Raw genomic sequence first — 14,266 nt, 5'->3', positions numbered from 1 at the left:
TGCATCATCAGTAAAGGGCAAGAGCAAGTGCACACGAGAAGAATGAAATGTCATCAACTCTTTCATGAATACAAATAAGAAGAATGTGTACAGTTTAAGTTACGCTCAGCTTTGGTGATTTGTGCACTTGTAATTTTCAAGTCTGCACATAGCAGTCAGTTGATCTGTGGTTGGGTTTTCATTGGAACAAGAAATACCAAAGAAACCACATCAAAACAATCATACACTGTCCTCTGGGGCTGAGGGCTTCCCCTGTCTGCCAAGGTGCCACTGAAGGCCAGGGCCCTAATAGTGACCTGCAATAAACACTGTGCAGTGGCTGTGACTCCTGGGATTTTCAGGGCATGATGGTAAAAGTGCTCTGTGAACAAGCTGTCTATAACTCTGAGATGCAGCTGTATTTGGTGGAGGTGAAAAAAGCCTCTTGACATAAGGCGTCTGTTTAACTTGGAGCTGCGCTCTTGTACAGAAATGTCACAATATGGGAGATCAGTTGCAGCCATCTGAAAACCCAAATTGTACTACTTGACTGCTGCTTACGTAGGTTTCCATGCTCTGGAAGCCCCCACATATGGCACATGGGACAGGCATATATATATTTTCCTTTTCAGTCTCCATGTTTGAAGAAAAAAATAAATATTCCAGTAGAAACACTTCACAGCCATTATATTTTGATTTCTGACAGAAGCAATCAGAGTTGGCAATCTTTAAAATGAACAGTTATGGACTAAAAAATTGAGGTAAGGTTGAGGTGCTCTCTGTGGTTTTGAAATAGTTCCTGTTCCATCTACATTTCTTTTTTGTTGGTGTTGTACAGAGGGTTGCGGAAAATGAAGACAGATGCAATTAGCAACAATGTTTGGACTCAGCCTTCTGGAGCCGGCGGCACCGTGTTTACTTTGAAATCTGATTAGGTCTCATGTCTGACCAAGTTGCTTTCACCTCGTCTCAAATAAGTCTGTACAGATGACTTTAACACGCTTTGCCTGTGATGGACTCCCTCTTTTGCACCTTTGACCTCACCCATATCCTCTGTGCAGAGGCCCCGAGCGGGAAATTGTGACACACCACAATTAGGCTTCCTCACTGCCTTGCACTTCTCCGTCCTGGCTTCAGTGTCAAGAACAATATTCCGTTTTCCAGAGCAGCACCATGCTGGGAGATGACATTACTTACACAGTACGGAGCTGAGGATGTACTGCTCCCCTGACACCTCATGGAGCTTGATTGCTTATTGTGGCTGGGCGTATTACCATGTCATGTGTTCTGTGTGGCTGGATTAGTTTTAATCGCTAATCATGCCATCCCATTAAATTTGAACAAGGCTTTAAAGTTACAATGCGTACAATTACCTCTAGCGCACATTGTGGTTAATGTGCTTAATTCATCATTAGAATGGATTGTGTACCTACTTGATTTTATTACAGTGAAAAGGTTGAATTGCGCCACTTTATATTTGAGCCTAATTTTACACAACTCTCATACAGTATTATTACACTGAAGATTTGATCATTGGCTGTTTCGTAACAATTAAGACAACTCCGAGCCAAATATTTCATTTTTATTTCTCAATCATATCCAAGAATCTAACCTTCTTCATTCTTAGTTCCAACAGCTGGTGGACTGAATTGTCATTCCAGCAGCATTTATTTATACAAGTCTCTCTCAGCCAGTCTACATTGAGATTGGACATTCAGAGAAGTCGTGCTGGTCTCACTTTCTTTCCATTATTTCAAGAATGGTTTAATTCAGCGGTCTCCACTTAGCTACATAAATGCATACAATAGCAATTATTACAGAAATGTTAAATCTACAGGAAGAAGAACATGCACACCCCTCCCCTGTGCAGGAAGCCTGCAACTGAACAGCATAATCAGTCATAATCATTATCAGATTTCACTATTTTACTGGTTAGAATGCTCTAGACCACAAATTTGGAGATAGTGCCATGTTCTCTGTAATGTCATGTTTTCAAAGAAAATTGCAGAGGAAGAGTGAAGTTATGCATAACGAGCGAGCATGGGAGCAGAGCTTGTTGAGGAAGAATTAGCAATGATAGACTTTTGGGATGCTACTGATGTGTGTGAGCACAAGTCATTCCTTGTATGTTTGGCAGACATGTGTTGCACAGATGTTCTGCCATGCTCTGTGCCATTGGGTACTCGCTGTAAGTTTATATTGTTTTCTGGCTCATAGGCCTGGTCGATAACCTCCATCCCGTTGCCATTGAGTGTGACAGCGCTGAAGTCAGCACTGGCCTCTGAATCAGGAATACGGGCGGCTGATTTATAACCTGACACACGCTCGGAGCGAGGTGGTGCATATCTAAAAAGTTTGCAAAAGAATAATTGAAATTCATATGAGATACTGGAATTTGGTTTCAGAGCAGGGGTGCTTGGCTTTGCAACATCTAGCACCAGGTCATTTGTCTTCAGATCTTATTGATTTATATTTTGACAGATATTAGATCGAGGCCAGTGGTGGGTGTCTTTGGCAGTGTTGTCTCTTCTCTCTCTCTTTGAATCATCTGTTGACCAAGAAAGCTTTCAGGGAACTGGAGAGTTGAGGTTTTTCTTGGAATATTTGGCCCTTAAATGCAACACCCTTTAAGCTTATCCCATTGAGGCTGAGGAGCATTTTCTTTAGCATAAACAGTGATGGATAACTCTTTTGCATGCAGAAATGTGTTGGTGTTCATGACAGCAGATCAGCAGTGAACCTGGATATCATGTGTGGTCAAAACCACTGCTGGCTGCAACTGCTTCATCCAAAAAAACACACACAAGCTTTGATTCACAGAGACAGAAATGGTAGTGGACTGTTTATGTATACTCCCCTTTATGGACTTGAAGCTGCGATAAGACGTTAACCTAAATTTACCAGCCTGCTGGGTGGTGCGGGTGCTGCTGGGGAAAAAAACGTATTTTATTTACCCTGTTGAACGGAGGAGATTACAAAGGAATAAAGCTCACAACAAAGTTCATAAAAAAGTTCACAACAAAGTTACAATTTTAGGCTACCTGCCCTGCATTAATACAACTCTCTTCTTAAGTCTGACTCTGTGCTTTACTGATGGTTTCAATCGCTCGATGCCCATTTTCCCAACCCTCTGCAATTCCTGGGTTTGGCTGTGATTTCCTCTACAGGGATGCATGAGCAACCTGGCACTGCCACTTTTACAAAACAAAAGCTGAGTTTATTTCAGGCCCTGATAGAGTCAAGTGGTTGGATTTGTTTAGTTTACAAATGTCATAGGCGATCTGAGACTTTTTCTAACAAATGTAAAAACTGAGTAGAGGTTAGTTTGGAGCAGGGGATAAACTAATTATACATGTATTTTTGTGAGACCAACATAATGGTATCAGTGTGACATCTTGAAAGAACTGAACAAAATCAGAGGGAAAAATATTTTCTTTGTTGAAGATTTGAAACAAGAGAAACCAATGCAATTTGGCCCTCGTGTCAGTGTTTGAACGACATGAGTTCTTGTCATTTTGGATTTAGTTTGTGGTATTTGACTTATCTGAGAATGTGTATTGGTTTTGCCTGCACCAGTGAAGATTTTTCCCACTGCTTCCTAAACTGATATTGTGTAATAACAAGTATTATTGCCTGCACATAAAATGTAAGCACACAACTCACATTAGACTTAAATAGGCATTTTGATTCACATCTTTCTTGATGAAGAATTACTCTTTTTTAATTATTTTACACTTAAATTAGGCTGGGATGTTTTCTTGCTTGGTAAGGGACTTTACAAAAGTTATTGTACTTTTCAATTTGTAGAAAAGTAAGACCCTCTCTGTTTTTTTACCATCTCTGGACTTAGAAATTAACAATCACATTAATATTTGTGGCATCTATTGCACTTCTGTCCATCCTGAGAGAGGGAGCTCTTTCATTTGGCTGTCTCTGATGGTTTTACATTTTATTTCCCCCTGTTAATAGGGTCTTTTGGTTGTTTTCCTTGTTTAGGGTTAAGGACAGAGGATGTTGCACCTTGTTAAGCCCTATGAGACAAATTTTTCTTTGTGAATATGGGCTCTACAAATAAAATTTGATTGATTGATTGATTTGTATAAATACAATTTTTAAATAACAATAAGTCACTTGTACCTATAACTATTAGGAACATACCAGGGCCAGTTTTCCCTGAGCCATATCCTTATCATGGTAACAAAAACAGATGTCATTGTTTTTATTGCCCGAAAAATGACTTGCTTAGTTTGAGGAAAAGATGGTGGTTTGGGTTAAAATAATTCCTTCCTTCCTGTAAGCGGACCTTTGTTGTCATGGTTACAATCATAGACGCACAGTTTAAGTTGTGGAACAGTCATAGAATAAAGAAGCAATGCTGACTATCAGTTTGATAAAGAGAACCAACTATGGTTTTGTTACTCACTCTTTATATTAAGTCACCTGCCTTTCTTATTTGCTGCCGTCATAATTACCACAGCCACTACGTCTACCAATAAAACGTAACTGGGTTGTAACAAGCTGCTTGCATGGATGGTCATATTTTACAGGGCAGTAATTTAATAATGCACCCCAAATTAAAATTTGATATCTTCTAACTTCTAGCATGCACCACCAATGTACAAATGAATGCAACTCTCATAAACAGACAGAACTATTCCCTTCTGTTTACAGCAAAGTGCACTTAAATGAATCATGGTGCATATAGACTTTTTGATATAACTATATTACATCTACTTATTTGATAGACACGTTTAGCCAAGTAGACATAAAACTGTGGAACAACACTAGAGCTTAACTAAAGTAGGTAACCTTGAAGTAAGTACTCAGCGAAATCTGTTCAAAAAGTCAAAGTGAATGAGGTCAGGTAAAAGCAGCAAAAGTCCACAGAAAGTGTTAAGTAGGGGTGTTATGGTGTTATAGGTGTTAGAAGAGAGGAAGAGATGAGTCTGCAAGACATTCTTGAAGATAGAGGGACGCCCCTGCTTTATTAGCATAACTTGTTCCATCATTGGAAGAACCACAAATGAGAACAGTCTGGACCGTGATTGCATTGTGTGCAAGGATGGCAATGCCAGACCAAGTGCCTTGGAGTGTATTATATTATATACTATATATGTATTATATAGTAATTATATTGCAGTAGCTCTATTGTAACTACAAATATATATATATATTATTTATTTATTTATTTTAAGCCTCAAATAAAATATTAATTTACCTTCACTCGGTCACCCAAAAAAGTCAGATCACTACCCTTACCCCCCAAAAAATTGAAAACCCCTTACACTTGTGTGACCCCCTTTCTGGCCATTATAATTCTACAGTCCCAAACTTTAGAAAGGTATTCTAGGTAAGTGTCATCAAGATAAATGGGGGGTTAGACATCAAATGTCATGATTGTGCAGCTATAAGTAAAATTGGAACAAGAATTGAACTTGCATAAACTTAAAATACTGCGCAGGAACGCACAAGAGGAACAGGGAAAAGGTAAAGTGAACACAAAGGAGGCTTCAGCAAAGTAAAATCTGTGGTTTCTCTCTTTTTTTTTATATTAAAGCGAACTGCCACTGAGCCAGAGCTGACTGTGTCAGAAGCACCCAGTAAAACAGCATCTGGCCGTGGTGAGTGGTGTCTTTTTATGACTCATTTCTACCTGCTGTCAGGCAGCAGGGAGAAGTGAGAGCGGAGGAGAGAGAGCACCGCAGTAACAAGGGGGGAATTGTGTGAGGATACAAGACAGTGCCGTGTGGTTGTCAAGAAAACAAGGTCGTAGTGAAACCTATTAGAAATGGGTCATTTAGAAGCTGATATTGGCTGTTGTTGGTCGGGTATATGGTCGACACATGGGCACCTTTACGAGGCAGCTTCTGAAATGGAGGGGGGAGGAAAGAGGATGGTTCATATGCACAGAGACGGCATTCTAACCTTGTGGAAAAGTCAATTGATTGGAAATGATCTGGTTGTTTTTGTTCAGATTTAGCTGGCTGGTGTAAGTGTGGGTTCTTGGTGACTACATTTGCCCTAAGATGGTTTTAGTCTCATAAAGAAGTCACACACTGGCTTTTAGGAGAAATATCAGTGGTGCCTGGAGGAAAGCCGATGTTTTCACATTCAACAAAACGTTCACTTGGATCCCTCTCAAAAAAGAACCATTTCACTGTATCAACACCACAATGAAATTATGAGAATCTTGAAAGGTTTACAAGTCACAGTTTTGCATCCTTCTCAGAGACCAAAAAAAAAAAAAAGTTGGAGGCACTTTAGGGGTTTAGACATTTTAACAGTATAAACAAGAAATCAATAAATCAAAAGGAAGATGTTGAGTGGTGCAAAAGAACAGCATATGATCAACATTGATGTCTGTCTCTACGTCTGTCTGTTTATCAATCTGTCTGTCTATTTATATCCATCTATCTATTTATGTCTGTTTGTCTATCTATCAATCTGTCTATCTATCAATCTGTCTATCTATTTATATCCAGCTATCTATCTATTTATGTCTGTTTGTCTATCTATCAATCTGTCTATCTATCAATCTGTCTATCTATTTATATCCAGCTATCTATCTATTTATGTCTGTTTGTCTATCTATCAATCTGTCTATCTATTTATATCCATCTATCTATCTATTTATATGTCTGTCTCTCTATCAATCTGTCTATCTATTTATATCCATCTATCTATCTATTTATATGTCTGTCTATCTATCAATCTGTCTATCTATTTATATCCAGCTATCTATCTATTTATGTCTGTTTGTCTATCTATCAATCTGTCTATCTATTTATATCCATCTATCTATCTATTTATATGTCTGTCTATCTATCTATCTATCCATCATGTATTTTATATAAGCAGGCTAAAATCAGCATCATACCATATGTTTTATCAAGGATGCCCTCCCTCTGTCCGTCTATCTATCTATTTGTCTGTTGTTCTGTCTGTCTATCTATCTATCTATCTATCTATCTATCTATCTATCTATCTATCTATCTATCTGTCTGTCTGTTGGTCTATCTATCTATCTATCTATCTATCTATCTATCTATCTATCTATCTATCTATCTATCTATCTATCTATCTATCTGTCTGTTGGTCTATCTATCTACCTACCTATCTATCTATCTATTTATATGTCTGTCTATCTATCTATCTGTCTGTTGGTCTATCTATCTATCTATCTATCTATCTATCTATCTATCTATCTGTCTGTTGGTCTATCTATCTATCTACCTACCTATCTATCTATCTATTTATATGTCTGTCTATCTATCTATCTATCATGTATTTTATATAAGCAGGGTAAAATCAGCATCATATCATATGTTTTATCAAGGATGCCCTCCCTCTGTCTATCTATCTATCTATCTATCTATCTATCTATCCGTCTGTCTGTTGGTTTATCTATCTATCTATCTATCTATTTATATGTCTGTCTATCTATCTATCATGTATTTTATATAAGCAGGGTAAAATCAGCATCATATCATATGTTTTATCAAGGATGCCCTCCATCTGTCTGTCTATCTATCTATTTGTCTGTTGTTCTGTCTATCTATCTATCTATCTATCTGTCTATCTGTCTATCTATCTATCTATCTATCTATCTATCTATCTATCTATCTATCCATGTATCTATCTATCTATCTATGCATATTTCTGTTGGTCTATCTATGTATCTATCTATCATGTTCTCAGCATCATATCATATACGTGTTTCATCGAGGATGCTGAAGGCGTCTCTGATTGGTCCGTCCCTCTGTATTCTGCTGCATCACACTTCCGCTTCCCTTTCTCCGGAGCAAAGATGGCGGAGTACGACCTCACCACCAAAATTGCCCACTTTTTAGACCGTCATCTAGTTTTTCCTCTGCTGGAGTTCCTGTCTGTCAAAGAGGTACGACCCATACCCTCACGTGAACACTTCGCTGCGTGTTTTAGTGGGTTTTAGGCGGTAATAAGGGGTTTGAGGGGCGATGGAAGCCACGCGCGCTCAGCGCTCGGTCACATTTTTAGCAGCTGTGTAAAGCCACCACGCGTATGTAACCGGAAATCCATCCAATTGCCTTCACATTAAAACGGAAAACCGCGCCTACCTCGACAGAAACATTGAAACTGTTCTGTAACCGCATATAAGAATGTACTGAAACATATAACAGGTGTAGGATGTGTGTCACGTCGAAACACGTTAAAGGCCGCGCAACACATCAAACCGGAAGACTCTTAAATTCTACATTTGAAAAGTACAATACCGGAAGTAGTGCTTGTTCACTGTGAGTAGCTTTATTAAACGCAGCCACACGCTGCTTCTATCTCATCGGAGAAAGACACTCAGGAGTGTGTTGTTCTTAAACTGTACAATAGTAGGCTGTGCTCAGGTGATATATCTCCGAACATGTGACTACATATGTTAAACCGATCACACAGCAGCTCAGCAATGTTTCTGCCTAAAGGAGAAACACTCCGATCAATGCTCACCCAGACAAAGCTAGCCCTGAGAACCTGAGAACGTGGTTATCCATTCAGTAACATCAATGTAATTGAATTTATATTAAAGGAACAATTGGGAAGTGCTTATTAGCTTGACATTAAGCTATCAGTTATTATTGAACCCTGCTCTTAGCACATTTATTCAGCTTATAGGCCAGGATCTCAGAAACCACCGTTAGCATTGGCTAACCATAGAAAGCTAACATGATCGTTAATTCAGTGGCCAGCAAAGACATATTTGGGCAGAAATCATAGCCAGCCTATCATTCTGGCTCACCCATGTGTTCATTGATACACAATAAAAGAGATAAGTACATAGGTCTTAGCTTTTATAGGGTGAGTGCACATGGGCCTCTGGAGTTCAGGCACCACCTTTAGGAATTAATGGAAAAATGGGTTGAAAGCTCATTATCCACATAACAATTTGTGCCTTGTAAAATATAAAAAATGCTTGACAGCAATTTTCGTTAAGCTGTTTTCAGACATGCTCTGATCTCTGGATTATTTTCTAAAATTATACGGCAGGGCTGTATGTGATAACACACATGTCAGGTTACTGCGGACATTCCCCATAGTTTCTCTTGCCATTCCACTGACAATACAGCAGATTATTTTACAGAGATTCTCTGGAGGATGTACTATAAATAAAAACACATCATCCCTGCAGCAGAATTTAAATGTTACGTCCTGCGTGCTGTGCCACCCCTCACAACCGAGATCTCTGTGTTTTGAACGTGTCTGACCAGATAATGTCGTGCTGGATTGTTCACATGTGAAAGGCAAACCCAGGACAAAGTCTGGACCCCATTGTGGGGAGATTTTCCTCATGTCATGTTTGGGAATGGCTTTATTTAGTCAGGGCCTCCTGGTCAAATAATAAAATTGTACAACACCCCCTCTCCCCACCCCCACCCCCTCCACCCCACCTCTGTTTTCTGTTACTGACTCTGTTTCTTAGATCTACAATGAGCAGGAGCTTCTTCATGGAAAACTGGACCTGCTCAGTGACACAAACATGGTGGACTTTGCCATGGATGTGTACAGAAGCCTTTTTCTTGAAAAGGAAATTCCCCATAGTAAGTGTTGACGCTCGGTGCATCTCATCCCTATTTCTCCACCCCTAACGCATCATCATAACAGAAATCATAAAGGGCTGCTGCGCTACACCACTTACTCCACTCAGAATTGATTTAACAGTAAAATCTTGTGTTACTGCATTTTCACTGCGGGGTCACACACCATGCATATGTTGGTGCTGTAGCTAATGACTCTCTTAATCCCTGTGTCAGCTCTGAGGGAGAAGAGGACAGAGGTTGTGGCCCAGCTCAAGCAGCTGCAGTCTGAGACCGAGCCCATTGTGAAAATGTTCGAGGACCCTGAGACAACGAGGCAGATGCAGTCCACCAGGTAAAGTCTATTTTCTTCCTCGTTATTATCCTGAAAGTAATTATGTACAATGTGATGAAGCCTCAGTGAGGATGTGAAATTTGCGTGATGTTCTTATCATTATTTTAAGTTTATGTTTAAAACCTGTTATTTGAAACAGTAGACTGCACATCAGTATTGTAGAGGGATTTTGTATTTTGTGTCCATTGAACTGAATTTCGAATGGGTAAGGCGTTCAGCCTTTTCAGTGCTTAAGCTGAGCAAAGTCAGCAAAGACATAAGTAAAAAGACACAGACACAAAATGTTGTGGTTAACCTTATTAAGACTGTTTCGTTGTCTATGCTGATTAAAATAGTTTGGTCATATTTGGTCTTTATCCTTTTCTTTGTTTCTTGGCGAGAGTGTGTACAGTTAATCAAAAGCATTTTCCATTTTCATTTCTTTTCAGTTTGTACTGCTTTATGATATTGCTTTAGTTGGGCTTTAGAAATATGTTTATTTAAGCCATAGATTTGTAGAAACTGTTCGGTGGGATCTGAAGACAGATAATAACAACATGGACTTAGTACATGTCTATGTTATTGCTAGTCCGCTGTCAGTGTGGACTAAGGAGGAAATCTTTTTGGATGAGGAAGCATGGGCCTGTCTGAAGTTGTTCATAATTTTGTTCCTCATACCATTGGATTTTTAAAACAATAGGAAACTCATCTGGGGTCAATAAAGAATTTGCTCTAAGGCCAACAGACATGCAGCAGTCTTATATCACCATTATGGCCTAGATTATACTTGATGTAATTGCTTGTTTTTAACATTGTGCCTAGATTGGATGATTATCCCGTACTGAAAATGAGAAATAGGTTGATATTTGAACCTCAATGCTCTGTCCATTCGGCTTAAAACACACAGATCCACAAAGCTTTTCACAGGGTAACAGAACCTATTGTTCTTGGTCCTTTTATTGAGTGGTTAGCCAGTAGGCCGATATGCCTGACTAGGCTTTATTTTGAAAAACTACTGAAGCCAGAAAACAAGCCCAGCCATTATAGTAAATCATTTTATTATCATATCTATAAACAGTCTGTCATTATTACACTCCATGGATTATGGTTGTCATTAGGGTGATCTATGATTTGTGTTCCCATTTGTTTGGGGAACTCGTTAAAGGGATAATTCACTGAAAAATAAAAATTCCCTCATTCTCTACTCACCACTATGTTGATGTAGGGCTGAGTGAAGTGTGTGATTCCACGGAAACACTTTGGGAGTTTCAGAGAAAACAGTGTTGCAGCCTAATCCAATACAAAAACATGGTGTAAATGAGGCCGTTCGAGTCTAATATGAATGCCGGGGCTTCCTAACACTTTTATGACACCACACGAGCAGTATTGAAGCATGTAACGCTCTTTTCTGTAGTTTTTTTACGTTTGAAAAATTGATGACCAGTTACTTCAATTGTGTTGGATTTTGCTACAACACTGTTTACCCCTGAGACTCCAGAAGTGTTTTGCGGACTCAAACACTTCACCCACCCTTCCACTTGCATAATGGTGAGTAGATAATGAGTGATTTAAATTGTTTTGGTGAACTACCCCTTTAAAGCAATGAAACTAATTTTGGTATATTTTTTGTCAACATCCTGCTGGTGGCTCCTTGACTTTGTCAGTGCAGAAGGTGGCAGTACCGCTGCTTTTTCATGAACAACTGTCTCTTGTTGGTCATCTCAGCATCAGGCTCTCACTTACATTTTAGATGTGAGGTATTTTGTGTCATGGTGCAGATATTGTTCTTTTTGCACATTACCAATGCAGTTTGATGTATGATTTAAAGGGAAATGTCTTATCTGTAAATGACAATATGTGGATGCAAAACGTTTTCTGCTCAACAGAAGGAAGAAGCTCAATTACCCAAAAGTAAAACAATGAGCAGCCACAAGTGGGTTTCAGGCTTGACAAAGCTGAGCTAAGTCACACCAGCAAGTTTAATTCTGTTTAAATGGGTGACACCAATGTTAAATTAAAAAAAGCGACCATGTAGTAAATATTATCTTGTTTTGTCAACACTGGTAAATGCATTGAAGAGAAAAAAAATTCACTTCATTGCTGTTCATCAATATTTTTGTTCATAAACAGGAGTTGACACCCTGTTTTTGAAAAGCAGGGGTAATGAAGTGGAAGGTGTGATAATGATGCTTGTTTTTTATTTTGATCCAGGTTGGTTTTCTGACTCATCTTTACCATAAGTACTAGAATTGTGTGCCAAAAAATGATTGTCAAACAAACCATTAAAGTTGTTTAATTATTTTTTTAATATGTATTATATCTATAAATATATATTATGTTATTTCTTGGGCTAGAATTGTGCATCAGATTTCAGTACAATACAACTTTATTAATCCCTAAGGCAATTTGGTTTAGTGCAATTGAAAGAAAGTGGGTACGGACATGCACTGAATTGGGCTCATGTTTCTAGGGAATTATTTGCATATTGTTTCCAGTTATTCGGCCAAGGTTCATGTTTCTTTTATGACAATTAATAAACCTGCACAAACTCAATGTTGTTTTACCCCTTGAGAGTTGTAACCGTAATGACGTTTTGGTATATCTGGACACATCTGGAAAGTGAGTGGCTCAATCATATTATCAGGGCAACAGACTGACACGCCACCACAGTCTGTCATTTGTTTGCCTCCAAGCAGGAGACAACTTTTCCTAATGTGATGCAGAATAAATGAAATTAACTAAACACACATAGCCCAAACCAGAAAATGCACTCTTGCTTTCAAATTCTAAAAATGCACCTACTCTATAATGACACGTAGTTTCAGTGTGGTGTCCGCATAAATACCCAAATTTTAGCTCACAGGCAAAGTTGTTAAATGCCGTTGGGATAAAATGGTTAAGAAACGCCAGAGCATTCCTTTGTTTTGACAAAGTCATAGAGACTCAAAGGCTGTGCTGAGAAATCAGTATTCACATTATTCAGCAGACATAATTTGTTAGACATGGCTAGTATAGATTTGTAGTAGCCAAACCAAATGTAATAAACAGCCCATCACACTGTTTTAAAAGTGAAATGACTCTTGATTTAGACCAGAAGTGGAAAAATATACCTGAATGGGGCTCCAAACACCAGGACGTCGGCCAAACAGCGACTCAAGTTAAATGGCCTCTAACTACAGGAACTGTCTTGCTCTTTTTTTTGCAGAGATGGACGAATGCTCTTTGACTATTTGGCAGAAAAACATAACGTAAGTTGGCCTGATTTGCTGACATCTCACTTCTTCACTGCATTTCCCATGGCTCTTGTGTGAACCCATGGTTGTTTTAGGGGTAAAGTGGGAGGGGCAGGGAAATGCAGAATTACTTCCCAAAACCCTTAACTCATTTTCAGGGTTTGCAGTTGCTTGCACAAATTCTGCGGACATTTACATTCTGTGGTGAATTGTTAAGAATAAACGGAGTAGCTCGAGACTCATGGATAGAGCCGCAAGAATGCCGGAGGTTCTATATTTACCATGATGTTTGGCTTCTTACCCTCCCCTCCGTCGGTCCCCTCCCACTCCGGTATCCCGCTGACCTGCATGCTGTCCTCAGTGCACCTCCACACAGCCCAGGCTCAGGGCCCCACAGCCTGCAGTGGGAAAGGCATAGGCGCCTTTCGCTGCCTGTCACAGTTATACTGAACCTTAGTGAATGGGCCTGACGTCACTACACGTTGCCCTGAGATACTGGACGGCAGGAAGGACGGTTAAATATAGGAAGACCCGTAGGCTTGAAATGATAGCCCTATATATATTTATGCATTTCTTATTTAGTTCACATGACCACTTCTTGGCAGATTTGTTGCAAAAGTTACATTTTCTCTCGCCATGGCAAAATACCACTGATATGATACAGCAGTGTTTACTCTATATTCATTTAGCACTGGTGTGCCACCACAGCAGGGAAACTATGTCACTACCACAGATAAATCTGACATTAAAATTAGATTTGCACTTTACTTACAGCTATCTAAATATTTTGGTTTTAACCCAGATGTTTTTTTATTAGGATTAAAAAAAGCACCCTAACCCCAACGAAACACCAGCAGATATGACACAAATGTGGAATTTCCTTCGGCACAAGAGCTGCATTAAATTACAGTGGAAGCACAATGTTTCAATTGAAAATATGCTCATGTATTGTCTGACTTGGTCTGGCAACGATTCACATTTTCTCTGTTTGTGACATCGATATACTTGTATTTCTCTTGAAGTTTCGTCAGGAGTATTTGGACACACTGTACAGATATGCCAAGTTCCAGTACGAGTGTGGAAACTACTCCGGTGCCGCAGAGTACCTTTACTTCTTCCGCGTCTTGGTAAGTTTTCCGATTTTATCACACACACATCCAACACCAGTCAACATTAAT

General features: G+C 39.2%; 1 protein-coding gene across 1 annotated transcript in view; it reads left to right on the top strand.

Annotated features, from left to right (window-relative positions):
• The first annotated feature begins 7,715 nt into the window (after positions 1-7,715).
• The window catches only part of eif3ea (eukaryotic translation initiation factor 3, subunit E, a), a 31,716-nt gene continuing 25,165 nt past the window's right edge, over positions 7,716-14,266 (top strand). Inside the window, exons 1-5 of the mRNA XM_020091458.2 lie at positions 7,716-7,876; positions 9,428-9,545; positions 9,759-9,876; positions 13,061-13,103; positions 14,111-14,215. Coding sequence (XP_019947017.1) covers positions 7,787-7,876; positions 9,428-9,545; positions 9,759-9,876; positions 13,061-13,103; positions 14,111-14,215 — 474 coding nt within the window. The 5' untranslated portion in view covers positions 7,716-7,786. The remainder of the gene's footprint in view (positions 7,877-9,427; positions 9,546-9,758; positions 9,877-13,060; positions 13,104-14,110; positions 14,216-14,266) is intronic.

This window comes from Paralichthys olivaceus, chromosome 13, assembly GCF_024713975.1.
Source record: "Paralichthys olivaceus isolate ysfri-2021 chromosome 13, ASM2471397v2, whole genome shotgun sequence".
Classification (NCBI taxonomy): Eukaryota; Metazoa; Chordata; class Actinopteri; order Pleuronectiformes; family Paralichthyidae; genus Paralichthys; species Paralichthys olivaceus.
Note: the sequence above shows the minus strand (reverse complement) of the source record. Positions and strands in the feature narration are given on the sequence as shown.